This window comes from Anastrepha ludens, chromosome 5 (genome assembly GCF_028408465.1).
Source record: "Anastrepha ludens isolate Willacy chromosome 5, idAnaLude1.1, whole genome shotgun sequence".
NCBI lineage: Eukaryota > Metazoa > Arthropoda > Insecta > Diptera > Tephritidae > Anastrepha > Anastrepha ludens.
In genome coordinates this window covers 10,438,752-10,455,265 of record NC_071501.1, presented here as the reverse complement: position 1 = coordinate 10,455,265, position 16,514 = coordinate 10,438,752, and the positions used below count along the sequence as shown (strand labels likewise).

The 16,514-nt window shown below is 40.4% G+C and overlaps 1 protein-coding gene across 1 annotated transcript; it reads right to left on the bottom strand.

The window, feature by feature from the left end:
- Positions 1-5,362: 5,362 nt before the first annotated feature.
- Positions 5,363-10,999, bottom strand: LOC128863524 (uncharacterized). Its single transcript, XM_054102730.1, has one exon. The coding sequence runs from the start codon at positions 10,997-10,999 to the stop codon at positions 5,363-5,365; it is 5,637 nt and encodes a 1,878-aa protein (XP_053958705.1).
- Positions 11,000-16,514: the final 5,515 nt, after the last annotated feature.

The following is a 16,514-nucleotide window of genomic DNA, read 5'->3' as shown; positions in this document are numbered from 1 at the left end:
AATACCAGAATTTGAGTCATCGATCGGCCACCAAGAGGCAGCACTCGGCACAGCTAATGGTTTGGGCCGCTGTAATCGCAGATGAGCGCTCTCCAATCATTTTCAACGAGCCTGGCGTCAAGGTAAATGCGAAATATTATCGGGAAAGTATTCTCGAGGTTGCTTTGAAGCCGTGGGCAGACAAACATTTTGGTGGCAGACCTTGGACGTTTCAACGGGGCTCGGCACCGTCTCACAAAGTTCGAGTAAACTAAGCTTTGATAAAAAGTAACGTTCAAAACTTCAAAACGTCCACATAATGGCTCTCAAATTCACCACGCGAATCCGATGGATTATTCTCTTTGGGCAATTTTAGATCCGAACAAAAAGATTCACCAGTCTCAAGGCGCTGAAAAAAGCCATTGTCGCGAGTGGCGCAAAATACCTGCAAGTCACTTTCGAACAGCTTGCGATTCATTTCTGGACCGTCTCAAGGTCATAGTCAAGGCGAAAGGTGGTCATATCGAGCAAACGTAAATTGATTCTTAATTTTGTATTATTTTCACACATTTTTTACTTTGAATTGAATAAAAGTAATTTTCAAAACTAAATTTATTACCTTTTTGATTGGTTACACTTCGAGTGCTGAACCTGTAAATTACCTATGTAATAAAGACTAAGTAAAAAGTTCTTGAACACTCCACACAAACATTTGGTATCACTATAGATCACCACGATATACCAAGTCTAACCTAACCAAACCTTACTTAATTTATTTGTATTACCCGTTTTTGTAGTCGTCTTCCATTTCTTTTTCACCTTTACTTTTCCTTCCTGTGCCTTTTGATTGCCACTCACGTTTTGCAATCAATCAGCTGCCAAATAAACTTGGCGTACTACCACAAAACAAGCCGAAGCCACTCAAATCGCAGTCTTAGTATATTATATTTTATACACCCAATGAATTGCACATAAAGTTTACTCCCGTTCGGACGGCCTCGAATTGGCTGTCTTTTGACCAGCACTGCACATCGTTCAAATCAAAAGTGCGGCATTGCAATTTCTTTGCTCTGAGTCTATTGCAGAGTAAGAGTATAACGAGCCGCCGCCACTTGCGCGGAAAATTGTTTGCTTTAAATTTTATTGTGTAAGGAAAGAAAATTATTCCCTTTGCACCACTTTTTATGAGCGTACAAATCTATGTAAATAGTGAAGTTCACGTGGAATTATAGTCGGCAAGTACGTGCCTCTCGGCGCAACAGTTGCTTGGCAGAAATTATTCCACTCCTTCCTCTTCAACCTTTGTGGCTTTATTGTGTCATTGGGAGCTGTTGATTTGCTGACTTTCATGGGGAAATTGGTAGTGATTGAGTGTCTTATTGTTTTGATTGCCCTTTCACAGATGCTTATTTGTTTTCAAGTGGATTAGTGGATTTTGATTTATAAAGAATATTTTTAATTAGATAATTTCAAAATAAATGCAAGTGTATAAGTAAATTTATTAAGTATTGTAAGAAGAAAAAAAAAGAATTATGAAGCGAAAAAATCTTTCGAAATCTTTGTTGAAAGACTGACTAATACCTAAGTTGGCTGACTTCAGAAATTTTTTAAAAATTGCATCTTGAATTTGTATTCTTAAATTTGTAAGTAATTAGATTCCCTTTATTTGTCTAAAGCTACAAATTTAACTAAGTGCAAGACCCCTATTCGACCAATCCTAACGTATGGTTGTGAGGTATGAACTCTTAAGGTTGATGATTGTGCTCAGATTGCTCGCATGGAAGGACAAATTTTAAGAAAGATCTTTAGCCCAATAAGTATGGATGGTAGTACCTACAGAATCCGATTGAACTCTGAACTGAACCATCTAACCCAGAACGAGACAGCTGGACGTTTTGTTAGAGTGCGGCGCATAAGTTGGCTAGGTCATGTGATCCGTATCCCTGTTGACTGTACCGTGAAGAAAGCCTTGCCAGGAAAGCTAATGGGCGTGCGGGCCAAAGGCAGACCGAAGAACCGTTGGATAAACGGAGTGGAACACGATCTTAAGAAGTTCGGAATACGGAACTACGAAGCAACAGCTTAAGATAGACTGCTATGGAGGAGCATTTTGAAGGAGGCTTTGACGCACCCCGCGTTGTAACACTATGAAAGAAGAAGAAAAAGATTCTCTTCATTTACTTGAGAACCAGCCTCAACACCATTTTTCATGCTAGCCTTGAAATCGAATGAAAAATCTCTCATTCAACAAATGCTACTTTGTCTCGATTCTAAGTAATTAATAAGCACAGCTTTTCTTTTACCAAAAACAACAACACTTTATATCTTCCTCATTATACTCCTTCTATTGCATTACGCAGAAACTTGGTCGAAAATAACATTTCAGTAGTTCAAAATAAAAAAATAAAATATTCCGTAGAAGACTTTCTTCTTCTACTGTCTTCTTTGTCTAAGTCATATTAGAAGAATGGATTGAAATGTTCCAGCCATGATAGTATTAGGAGTGGCAACTGCTGCTGCTGGCTGAGGAAGAGGAAAGCCTGTCCAGCGATGGAAAGATCAAGTAGGCAAGGGCTCGGCTTCACTTGACTCACTCACATAGAAAACTATTATCTTGACGACGACCGGACTTTCCATTGCCGAGAATTGTTCAAAAGGTTGTCAGAGGGATCAGTCAGTACCCTTCCTTTCATAAAAGAGCGTATTTCAAAGTCACTATGGCTTCAGTACGACAGAAGTAGGATATTCAAAGTGCTGGAGATCCCCGCCATTCAATTTTCAAACTCATAGCGGTGTTCACCGGTCACTGGGAGACCCCCATTGCAGAAGATGCGGGCATCCTGCAGAAAAAGAGAATATTGAACACTTTCTTTTTAAATATCCAGGACTGACGGCTAGGCCCAAGAGGCTTCTTAGTGTGCCTTTGGGGATGGCAGTTCTCCAGCCTTTTCTCTCTTCCACTACATCAACAGCACTAGCTCCAAGACTGAAAGTGCCTTTAGCATTGGAGCCGAATTGCATTAGAACGGTAACTTCAAATATTTTTAAAAGGCTATTCAAATACGAGAGTCTTTGAACTACTCAAATTGGCGAAGGGTGACTAGGACTTAAGACGAGGATCTGCAATAACAGTCAAGCTGCTCTAAAGGTCTTAAAAGGCGATCGCAGCTTTCTAAAATAGTTCAGAAATTCAGTTTGAGGCTGAAGTCCGGTGCAAGGTGGAATGTGCTTGAACAAATGGCTGATAAATTGGTGAACTGCGGCACTATGGAGCGTCCAATTTGATCAGAACCAATTTTAAGGTCATTAAAATTTGCTGTTGACGCATTACTGACATCTGTAAAGCAACAAAATGTTTTCCGGAAAGGCACGACACGCTGATAGAGAACTCATAAGCCCTGAAAGGACTAATTAGAGGTCACAATCCACGAAAACGATATACGATCCGCTGTGTGCATCTTGTTTGGCGGATGAAAATAACGTAAAACTTTTTTCTGAAGAAAAAGAAAATTTCAAAAAAACTTATTTAAAACTTCTTTAACATTGACAAGTTTTACTAGTTTCCTTTTTTTTTTTTGTTGCAGAGAGAACTAACATCCACACATACTAAAAGAGTAAATTTTTGGATCCATGGAATTGATGCTAGGACTGAGTAGGAGGAGTCCAAACGAATTGAGTTAATTTTTCTAGGAGAGAGGCGCCCCTGTTCCCATTAGAATATAGGTATCCCCATTCTCTGTACCATAATTGGAAGGGAATAACTTAATTTTTTCTCTTACTCTCTTCTCTGCGGACATACATGAGTGTTAATAATTCCAAGTTGAGTTGGAAAAAGCACGACGAGAAGAGATCAAAAACAGCAGCCCGCTAAACCCGTCAAATGAGCTTTGAAAACAAGTCTTAATACAGCCAATTGGATGGAAGATAAAACAATTCGCACCCTTCGATATATCGGAAGTAGTTAGTGGCGCAGCTTTGAAAGAAATAAATATGATTTTTCTTTTTAAACTGTCAAAAGGTTGTTATCTCCGGCATTGACGCAAAGGAGCGCTTGGAATAATGAAAAAGAAAATGTGGACAAGTAGAGAGCCTGTCTGATTAGAGTCAAAACTCATTTGAAAGCTAGAGTGCAAGGAAATATTCTTCTTCTTGAGTGGCGCGATAACCGCTTACACGATTTTGGCCGAGTTTAACAAAGCGTGCCAGTCGTTTCTTTCTCGTGATAACCGACGCCAGTTTAACACACCAAGTAAAGCCATGTCCTTTTCCACCTGATCTTTCAAAACCAGAGGAGGCCTTCCTCTTCCTCTGCTACCACCAGTTGGTACCGCATCGAATACTTTCAGAGGCAGAGCTTTTGTACCCATTCGGGCGACATGACCCAGCCAAGGAAACCGCTGGTTCTTTATTCGCTGCGCTATGTCTATGCCGTCGTAAAGCTCATACAAATTACTATTCCATCGCCTGCGATATTTGACGTCATCAACGTGCAAAGGTTCAAAAATTTTCCGTAGAACCTTTCTCCCAAAACTCCAAGCGACGCTTGTGCCTGAGCGATTAAGCTCTGCGATTCGCACAATCTTTTTCAACATCAAGTTAAGGAAGTCACACGACAGTGAGTCACCCTGTCTGAAACCTGGTTAGGTATAAAACGGCTCGGAGAGGCAAATGTGAGAGGAGGTGTAAGAGATAATAACACGTCCTTTGATCTAAGCAGGTAAAGTAAATCAGAACGTCTGCAGAGATAACTACATCATCTGCCCAGCGGAGATCTTCAAACAAGCAGTAAGCAAGGCTCAGCAACTCTTTTAGAGAAAGAGTAAGTTGCGAAGTGGTAGGCCGATAGTCCTAGCTACTAGTGCCTTTCGTAATGTAATATAGTTATTTATAATTATATTTCTAATAAATAAATAAATAAATAAGTTGCAAAGTAGTGGAGCAAGGAATAACAATACATTCCAAGCTGTTGCAGGCAAAAGCAACAATGGCTCAAAATACGAGGCTTCCGAAATTATAATAAACAACACTTTAAGTTCACTGTATTTTATTTCTTGTTCATGAAATATTTTATAAGTATATGAATTTAAAGTTTATGAAATTAATAATGTTTAACAAGTTGTTTAAATTGCGTTAACTTAGAAGTGAAGTTTTTATATATTGTCGCGCCTCGTACGCGTCTGAATTTCCGTAAGCAACTGGACTTTTAAAGCACGCTTCGGTCAATTCAACGGCGTTTACAGTTCAGGCATGGTTGCATTTTTTGGTAAAATATTACAAAGGAATTTTTTAGTATGAAATGATAATTCAGGTTTAGTACATAAATATTTGAATACAGTTTTCGTCTAATTAGTACAAAAAACAATTTTAATATGGGATTGTATTATTAATCGGTAACATCCTCCCCCCCGTGATTCGCATCACTGGTGAGAGAATCACTACCAACGTCGAGCACTGCAATTTTAGACGCTGGTCTCCGTAAAATTCCTGTTGACGTCTTGACTAAAACAGATCTAACTTGACCATCTGGGGCTGGCTTTGCTTCTGTTACGATACCCCGTTTCCAATGGCCTCGGCTCTCGTTGTCGTCGCAAACTATAACGATGTCACCTACAGCTATCGGCTTCACCCTCTTAAACCATTTCGTACGCCGGGTCAAGGTAGGAAGATACTCCAATATCCACCTCTTCCAGAAATTCTGCTTCAGCTGCTGCGCTATGTGCCACTGCTTGCGTAAACATATCTTCTTTGACAGCGGTGGAGTTTGTACATCATTCGCGCAGCCTAGCAAGAAATGATTGGGTGACAGAGGCTTGGCGTCGGTACTCTCTACCGGCACATGTGTTAATGGACGCGAATTTATTAAATTTTCTGCTTCAATCAGAAGACTTTGCAGGGTCTCCAACTGTGGCGCTCGTTCCTTCAGCGTGAACATCAAAACTCGTTTTACGCTTCTTACCATTCTTTCCCATATGCCCCCGGCAGATGGATTGGCAGGTGCATTGAAAACCCACTCTACACCTCGAAGATCACACTCCGATTGCATACCGCTTTGAACGTTCACCCAATCTTCTTTGCTTGCGCCGACAAAATTTGTCCCCATGTCGCTTCGGAGCCGTACCGGTACACCTCTTCTGTTTATAAAGTTACGGCAGACAATTATGGCAGCATCTGTTGATAGGTCCCTAGCTAGTTCCAGGTGAATGGCTCTAATAGTTAGACACGTGAAAAGTGCAACCCAACGTTTTTCTTGACGACGGCCTATGGCTACTAAGACAGGCCCAAAGTAGTCAACGCCTGAATATGTGAACGGACGAACGAACGGCGTAACTCGATCGCTAGGTACTTGGCCCATAAGTGGTGATTCGGGAATAGCGGATAAATTTTTACATTTCTGGCATTTAGCTTTAATTGACCTCAATAATCGGCGCGCACTAGGAATCCAAAACTTTCGACGTATGGCGCACAACGCTGACTCAAAGTTGTGGTGATGAAAAAGTTCGTGATAATGCTTAGCTACAAGACGTGATATAGGATGACTCCTTGGCAATATTATTGGTCGCTTTGTTGACATTGGTACGCATTCGGCATAGTCTATCCGACCCCCTAGTCGTATAAGGCCCTCATTGTCCAACATCGGGCTTAGCTTAAATATAGAGCTGCATTTCGTAATTGGCGCACCTTTGCGTAAAGATTCAACTTCGTCAGCAAAAACATCTTGTTGTACTAATAGGCATATCAGTAATTCAGTTTGTTTGATCTCATTCGCAATAATTAACTTTGATGCATATACGTTTCTACGTACATCAACCTTACGGAATTTCATTATGGCATATCGTACCCATGTCATCACCCTTAAAAGTTTATAGTAATTTGAATACTTATTAAATGGAATTACTCTATCCGCTGACGATGTCGTATATATTTGCTTGGAGCGTCTCTCCTCTTGGCATTCGCTATTATCAAATTCGGTTGGCATGGCCGGCCAACTATGCTCAGGCAATTTCAAAAAAGGCGGACCATTTAACCACTTACCATTTTGAGAAAAGGTTTTTATGCGTGTAGCATCATCAGCTGGGTTTTCTTTACCTGGTACCCACCTCCACTGACTGGCTTCGGATGTTTGCAGGATCTCAGCTATACGGTGTGCCACGAACTGCTTGTAGCACCTGGCGTCAGACCTTATCCACTGAAGAACTATTTTTGAATCTGACCAAAATGTTGACTCACGCGGCTGTACGTCGTGGCTGTTGATGACGGCTTCCCTCAACTTTATTCCCAAGACGGCTGCTTGTAACTCAAGTCTCGGAATGGACAATGGCTTCAGCGGGCTGCACCGGGATCGGCCAGCAACGAATACGATGTCTGTATTATTTGCGTGATGAATTCGCCAAAAGGCGATGGCAGCAAATGCGATCTCACTCGCATCAACAAAAATATGTAGCTGTATATCGGCATTCGGATTCAAAAATTGTATGCCATAACATCTTGGCATTTTAAAATTTTCGATGGTATTCAACGTTTTGTACCACTGCAACCACTTCTTATAAATGTCTTCGGGGATTGGCTCATGCCAATCTATACTCCTGGTCCACAGGCTCTGCATCAAAACTTTTGCCCGCAGCACCAACCCACACGCGAAACCTAGCGGATCAAATATAGACATAGTAACGCTCAGCATCTCACCTTTCGTTGGCCGTCTACTACAGTCTAAAACTGCTTTGGGCACTTTTGAAAACAGCAATTTGAAGAAAAAGTAATCTTTGTTTGGGTTCCAGTGCATTCCAAGCACCTTCTCGGTAGCACTCTCCGCTTGGCATATATAATTTCTTTGTTGCTTACACGGCTGCTCGTTGTGTAATACAGCTTGCAGAATGTCGTACGAATTTGACGTCAACCCTCTTAACTGGAACCCGGCGTGGCTATGGATATCGATGACATCCTTGGTAACCTTAATGCATTCTTCGAAAGTATCGAAACTGTCCATATAGTCGTCGACATAGTGCCGATCCACAATGGCATTGACGGCTCTTGCATTTACATCACGATATTTTTCTGCGTGCACGTTTTTTACAAATTGTGCAGAACATGGTGAGCTAATTGATCCAAATATCATGGCGCGCATAACGTAAACATCTGGCGGCTTTGATCGATCGCCCCCTCTCCAAAGAAAGCGCTGCGCGTTTTGATCTTCGTGGCGAATCAAAATCCGGTGAAACATCTCACATATGTCACCACATACTGCAAATTTGCCTTGTCTAAACTTACACAATATTGCCAACAGCGATTTTGGTTGATACTCCTCCGGTCCTTTCATAAGGGCACAATTCAACGACATATTATTTATTTTTGCTGCGGCATCGAAAACGAGTCTACGTTTGTTTCCTTTGTTTACATTACATGTGGCGAAATGTGGTAAATACCATGTGCGATCAGCATTTACATTAGCTTCATCGGGTGAAAGTCGCTTTGCGTATTCCTTTTCGATGTACTCGTTGATTTTTGCTTTATACCATTCCCCGTAGTCTTTTTCCCGTTCCATTTTCATTTCAATTTGCTCTAAGCGCTTCATGGCCATACTGAAACTTTCGGGAAATTTCACATTATCTTTATGCCAAAGCAAGCCGGTTTCATATCTATTATTATTTACAAACCTTGTCGTCTCGTTTAATAACTTTTCCGCCCTAATATCGGCTTCTGAACGAACGCTTGGCAATTGCTTTATTTCAAATTTTTCTGCTGCAAAATATTCTGTTATTTGTTTACTAATTTCATTCAATTGTGCGGTGCTTTCAATATTGACGTGACCAATAGTACCCTCACTCGAACGATATTCGTTCGATCCAAATAATGTCCACCCTAACATTGTCTTGTGGATTGCAAAGCCATCGTCCAAATTCACAGTTTTTATTGTTCGTATTAACTCTGTATGCGACAATCCAATAAGTATTTGCGGCACTGCATTATTGTAATCGGCGATTGGTATATTTGCCAATTGTTCGTGACGTTGTATGAAGTCGTTCAAATTCAACGTCTGCTGCGGCAAATACAACTTGTTTGTTGTACGCACTCCCCTCATTTCATAACTCGTTGCTGCTTCATTTGCGCCGGCAATTTCAAATGACACTTGCCGCGACTGTTCGCTCATGCTTTGATTGCCTATCCACTTCAGGCGAAGTAAATTGGATTTGCCTTTGAGGCCGAGAACGTTCGCTATATTTTCCTCCAATAGGGATATTTTTGCGCCTTCGTCAATGAAAGCGAAAATGTTGATTTCGCCTTTGGGACCTTTCAGCTTGACAGGCAAATATTTGAGGAGTGTTTTGTTACGTTGTGGTGAATTTGATCGAGCGAGTGGATGTTGTGGATTTTGACACACAGTTTGAACAGTTGCCACAGCTTTATCAGCAGATGAAATATTGTTTTTGTTATTATCACTGGAACTATGAAGCAACCGATTGTGGAATTTATTACACGAGGATATACCACACACTCGTCGCTTGCGGCAATTCTGTACACTGTGACCAGGTTGCAAACAACAAAAACACAGATGCTTATTTTTCACTATACTCCAGCGATTCGAACAATCGGCATCTTTAAATTTTGAGCACGTATTTAAAATATGGCTTTGGTCACACACTAAACACTTCTTTTCTTCTTTTGTTACAGTCATTACGGGCTTGGACGACATTTTAGGTTTGTGGTACATAAAATCGTTGGGCATATACTTTGTTGGCATAACATCTATTGCCATGGACACATACATGGCTGTGTGCTGCAACCAATTGCTAAATTCACGCACAGTGGGATATGGCTTTTGCATTTCGAAGATGTGGCGAGTCCACTCTTCCCTCTTGTTCAGCGGCAGTTTGCTGATTAATTCGTCGAGCAACATTGGATTATTTAGATGTGGTACCGCACCGGAATTTTCTAGAAAGGCAGCTAAGTTTGATACCATTGTGCTAAAATTGAGTATATCGGCGATTCGTCCTCCGGTAAAGGGTGGAAACGCTCGAACTTTCGCTATTTGGCTTCTAATAAGTAGCTCTGGGCGACCGTAATGAAATTCTAACGTTTTCATAGCCGCATCTACACTGGATGGGTGGATCAACAACGATTCCACCTGTTGTTTGGCTCTCCCCTTTAGGGCTTTCTGGAGACGTAACAGATTCTCCAATTGCGAATATGAATTCATTTCCGTGGTTTCCTTAAAGGCCACAGAAAACATAGGCCACTCTTCGGGCGAACCATGAAAATCTGGCAAATCTAAAATTTTACGTACCTGGCTGGTGCTGGGTGCTATTTGAGCTTTTTGATTGATGAGCTGCGGTGTGATTTGTGGGTTGGACGCTGCAGGCATGTAGCTTGCTGGCAGAGGATTTAAGCAATAAGGGTTGGTGTGGCAGTACGGCTGCATTATTGCTGGCGGGCACGTGGCAGACCGGATATAGGGGCCGAAGGCAGCGTCGGGCTTGACGTTGGCAGAAGTAACGCTGGCAGAGGTAGCGTTGGCGTAATTGGTGCTGGCAGTTGTAGCACCGGCAAAATTGGCGTTGGCAGAGGTAGCGCTGGCGTAGGTGGCGTTGGCGTTGGCATAATTGTTACTAAAAGAATAAGTCTCGGCAGGAATAGCGCTGGCAGAAGTAGCACTGACTGTTGTGAAGTTGGCAGAGGTAACTTCGGTTGGCTTGAAGCTAACAGGAATAGCTTCGATGCTAGGTACGTCGGCACTGATGACGTTGTTAGCGGTTTGTTGATTTAGGGCTTCGATGTATTGGACTTTTTCCTTTTCCGATGACGCTAGCGACTTTTGCAAGGCTTTTATTTGCTCGCGTAGTTCTTCGATCACTTTGTCTTGCTGAACTATCGCGCCATCATTTTCGTCGTCACTCGAACTTCTTGCACCGTTTTTGTCGGCCATTTTGGCTTCGCGAACTTTCTCGACGCGTTTCTTATGACGGAGGTTATAACGCGGTACTTCTTCGCCGGAATTTTCGTAGGCGCGATCACCCGAAGATTTCATGAACAATTATTACGGTTATCGAAAATTTATATAAACGCGATTTTTTTCAGCATTGATATGCAAAATTAAGGACAATATATAAAAAGATGTTGCAGGCAAAAGCAACAATGGCTCAAAATACGAGGCTTCCGAAATTATAATAAACAACACTTTAAGTTCACTGTATTTTATTTCTTGTTCATGAAATATTTTATAAGTATATGAATTTAAAGTTTATGAAATTAATAATGTTTAACAAGTTGTTTAAATTGCGTTAACTTAGAAGTGAAGTTTTTATATATTGTCGCGCCTCGTACGCGTCTGAATTTCCGTAAGCAACTGGACTTTTAAAGCACGCTTCGGTCAATTCAACGGCGTTTACAGTTCAGGCATGGTTGCATTTTTTGGTAAAATATTACAAAGGAATTTTTTAGTATGAAATGATAATTCAGGTTTAGTACATAAATATTTGAATACAGTTTTCGTCTAATTAGTACAAAAAACAATTTTAATATGGGATTGTATTATTAATCGGTAACACAAGCAGTTAGGTTTCTCCGACAGTTGTTTGTAAGCCACCAAAACGACATCAGTTCAGAAAAGTTTTTTTTTTTTTCAAAAGTCCGCCATTTTGTTATCTTTAAAAAAAATTTTCCCATTGTAGCACCTGCCAGAGGACAAGCCAACAGTATAATAATTAGCTTAACTTTTTCGTTTCAGATGTCCTGAAGAGCCAAAATCCTGTTGACAAGCCAACTATCTGCGTTTTAAGACGCTTACTTCTTTGCCAGCCTACTACAAAAAATATGTCAAAAAACAAAAAAATTGGTTTTGTATACTATTTGATGTCAATAATAACATACTAAAATAAAAACGATTGCATTTTATTTTCTTGAAAAAAAATTCCTAAAAAATATCTGTAAAAAATGAGTATTTCACCAGACTACCTTTAGCTGCATTTCCCAAAAAAAACAACTAACACCACTTAATATGCGAACTGATCTATGGTAAAGTAACTCATTAGCCCTGTTTCAAAATCATGGGTGTTAACTGTCTGCTAGTTTTACTGAAAGCGAATGTACCTTTTTATCCCTTTTAAGAGTCACCCTCCAAAGATTAACTTTACGAGCTGCGCTGCTTTATGGCCCTTTCGCACATTTTATATACTTTTTAATGTATGGGTTTAAAATCATAAACAAATTTTACAACAAATTCACGCCCAAAACTGTTCGACCACCTGCTGGTTTTTACAAATACTTTTACAACTCAATGCCTTGCAAAGGCCTCTCGCTCTCTCCCTGTAAGTAAGCGCCAAACACTTTAATTATAGACTTGCCAGCTTAGCGATGAAAATATGTGTGCAAAATACAAAAACAAAAATTAAGAAAAAAAACAAAAAATACGCTACTCAACAAATATGAAGTGATGGCGGAAAATCTTTTCTGGCGGCTAGTTTTTCTTTTTTTCGTTCACAAATTCTGTGGACCAGCTGCTTTTATAGCCGCGTTTGAGCGATGAGCGCTGTGTCAGAGTGGCAATACTATCGTTTGACTGATAAGGTCAAAGCAAATGATTTATGACTTGTCTAGGATTATGACGCTTTGCGTATACGTACGAGTATTTGTCTTGTGCAATGTAATGTGAGAATTCTTGCAGATATTTTTTTAATGTGTCTATTACCTCATTCGCCTTTGCGCTGTGTGCAAGTAAAGAAGATTGTGAATGGAGCTTAATGTGAATGCACCGTAATGGGCTGAGTATTATTTGTGTGTATGTATGTGGATGTATATGCAGATGCATACTTTTATGAATGTATGCATGTATAAGTGTATGCACACACACATGCATACCTGTGCCGACATTTGCCTTGTGTTGCGCAACAATTGCTGCTGTAGGCAAATATTTCACAGAGTTGTCCACAATGCAGCGGCTTATAATGGAATTTAGCGTTTAATGGCGAATTGATTGGCCGCGACACCAGCAGGAAGATTAAAAATTTAAGAATAAGAGGAGGAATAAACACATTTTGAAATCATCAAAATAATTATTTTATACATCTTAATAAAGCCGCATAGATATTTGTGCTACCAAAGATAAGAAAGACTACAACAGCTGCATAAAACTTTCAATGGAACTTTGCAAGTTTTAGACGTGATAAAAACGTAGATGATATTAGGTTTTCTATAGAAAAACAATTCTTTATTATTTGAACTTTTTGGCTTTGCCACTTAGCGTTAATATGTACCTAATAAAGCACATAAACTGCGGCAGATACTTGACTACGACCTCATAACTACCACCAAAGAGATGGCGCGAAAGCTGGATTTCGACATCACCGGAAGGACAATAACATTTCGCCATTTTGAATTTTAACAATACTTTGTAATTTATAACTATGTAATTGTGTGAAGAAAAACAGGTGAAAACCTACTATAGTAGTATAATAAAAGAATAAGAAGAAGACGTCATAACTACTAAAATTCGTAAAGAACTCTCCGCTGAAACTTTAGTACAGTAACATATAGTACAGTGGCAAGCAGAATTTCTAAAACAACAACAACAACAAGCAGAACTGATTAAATGTTTGCCACATTCATGCATTTTTAATTCCTGTGGAGTAATTTTTCAAAATAAGCTATCGAATGGTTAAATGCTTCATTTATTAAGAAATTACGCTTATTAATTCAAGCTAACAAAATATTAAAAAATAAAAGTGATTTAACAAAAATAAAAAAAAAATTTAGCCGATTTTGCACGTCTTTTTCTGTTATTAAAATCTACTTTTTCTTGACTCGCGATAAGCAAAAAAATCAAAAAAAGCTAAATAAATTAGTTTAGTTCAACCACTTTGTTGTTGTTGTTGTTGTAGCAGTAACTCTGCCCTGTCAGTGTAGTGTAGTCACCGATCGTCTTCGTCTAGCTCATCTAACGGTAGGCCCTGGAAACTTGCTGTTTCGACAGGTTGGGATAAGAAGGAAAAGGCTATTAGATGAATGGGTTTGATGGGGCATATGAAAAGGTGGTTAGTGTTGGTTAGTGTCGCGCGGGGTGCCTTCACATGCCGGACATATGCTTGGTATGTCGGGGTCAATTCTGGATAAGTAGGAGTTTAACCTGCAACAATATCCAGAACATAATTGTGCCAAGGTTACGCGGGACTCTCGGGGAAGTTGAAGCTCTTCGTTTGTAATGGGTGGTTGTTGCACTCCGATGACGGCATTCGTGGGCTGGAGCTTAAGAAGGTGGCAAGGGTCTCCCGATGAATGTCGTTAATCGTATGTCTGTACACTGTCCGATCCAGCAATTGTCGGCCTGTTTTGTCCTGGATCTCGTCCGCGTAGTTGAGAAGATGTCTCCTGGCATGCCTGGGAGGTGGCTCAGGCTCCAGCAGGTGGCTGCAAGGGTGAAACCTGCGGTAACACACTAACAGAAACTGCTTGCTAAGCAGTTTATTATGCTTAAAATTTAAAGGACTTTTTTCATATATCAATCGAAATGAGGACGATTAAGACTAAATTGTTTCATTGAATGAAAATGGCCGCTCATCAAACGAAATTTACCATCAAACTGTACTTAATGTTTTAAACGACGGAATATAAAAGCGCCAAAAGTTACAACAAGGTGTCCCAATCTACTGTCGGACGGAGGTGCTTGAGCAATGGAGCGATTATTGACTCATCAAATAGGTAAACCACCAAAACAAGCCGCGGAAAAGATTGAAAAGCCCGTCACTGAGCAGACACCACGCAGAGCGCAAAAAAACAGGGTTGGAGACCGCCATCGAATCACAAAAGCCAGCCTTGTCTGACAAAAACGTGAAAGCGAGGTTGAGTTTCAGCAAAAAGTAAAAGCATTGAAACGCTGACGACTGGAAAAGAGTGATATGGTCTGATGAGACCCGCATTAACCGTTTTCCGTCGGATGGGAAGCAGTACTACTGGCACCAATCGCATGAAAAGCTGCAGAAGTATCAAATAAAGCAAACTATGAAGTAGCCCTATGGTGTGGGGCGGTTTCACGTGGCGACATGTTGGTCCATTGAGGAGGTTATTACGAGGACTCGAAATACACCGTGAACATTGTTCAAAAGTGGATAAAAAAATCAATATTTCCAGCTTTTAGAAATGCCAGCACAGAGTCCTGACCTAAACCCGATTGGAAATGTATGGGCTATTCTTAAGAAGTGGTTATTTTACTATCGAAATGGTCGAAATAATATTATGGGATTGCTTATTGGTTTCAGCTTAGCAGCGCCTCATAAAAACTAGGGGATCTGGATCTGATGTGTTAGGAGCAGAGTCTTTCTGAAAGATGTGTGAGCTCTCACCGTGTACACTATCGATACAGTGTTTCACTACTGTCTGCACTACTTCGACATATACAGCAGAATTCATTGAAAATCCTTGAGTTAAGACGTTTGGTGGCACGACATGTCCATTATTGCGCACAGCACCTAAAACTAAAACAATGGCTGGAACCTTCGTGGGCATGACAACAGGAGCCTCTGTAGAATTGGAACATAGCCATCTGTCATTCTGGTTATTTCTGCGGTTGATCTTTTGGTGTTGGGCAAAATTTATTTCATCAGAAAAAAACATAATTTCTCAAGCGCTTCTGGGTGTTTAACTTTGTTTAGAACTAGAAGACATTTTGATTGGATAACCCGCTGTTCTCGTGCTTGCTCAGACATAAACAACCTTCTGCGCATAAGCTAGGATTCATACCAGAGATCTTCATGAAAAACTTGACGGATAATACCCTCAGAAACATTAAGCTCCGTCGAAAGGGCCCTCATTAATTTTGAAAAATCCTCGTCAATGATCACTTGCACTTGCACACTCTGCAGATCGAACAGTGTCACAACGTTTTTGGTGGTTTTTGGGTTTGGCAACAGATTCTGCAGCGTCGCCCGATGCTTTCAATTCATGGCGAAGCTTAGGAACATATGAATGGGCGGACTTAAAAAACTTTAAGATTTCTAAATCGGTGTGATTGGCACATATAGCGACGATAACTGCATGTCTTTTCATTTCTTGAGTTAAATTGTAGTCCTCCGTGTCTTATCTGAAAAAGTGCAAAAAAAAAAATAATGGTTTTTGGAAGTCACCCTCTATAGACGAATGGCACATAAAGCGCATGAATTACTTACTTTTTCAAGGTTTCAAGAATCACTTGCAGGTTATCTTCATTTCAAATGCAGCACTTTTGTTTATTGACATAGCCATTTAAATAAAAAAGTTCGTGTAGCGTAGTACACATAACAGAAGTGAAACTTTCAAGGCAGACAAAGAAAGAGGGAGAGACCCGAGAGAGAATGAGAGAGAGAGAGAGAGAGAGAAAGAATATATATCTAATTAAATTCACAACATTTTCAGAGAATGCAAATAGAAACAATTTCCAAAAAACCGAGAAGGGTTGACCGGTGTAGGTAAACGCCGGACACACACGCCGTGGCAACAACGCGCACTACTCCGAGCGTTTATCACCCACACAAACGCAGCGATTCCAGGACCGCAGCAACGGCACAAATTACCGC

Excerpts from the sequence above, each read along its gene's own strand:
- LOC128863524 (XM_054102730.1), bottom strand. The coding sequence starts at position 10,999 with ATGAAATCTTCGGGTGATCGCGCCTACGAAAATTCCGGCGAAGAAGTA.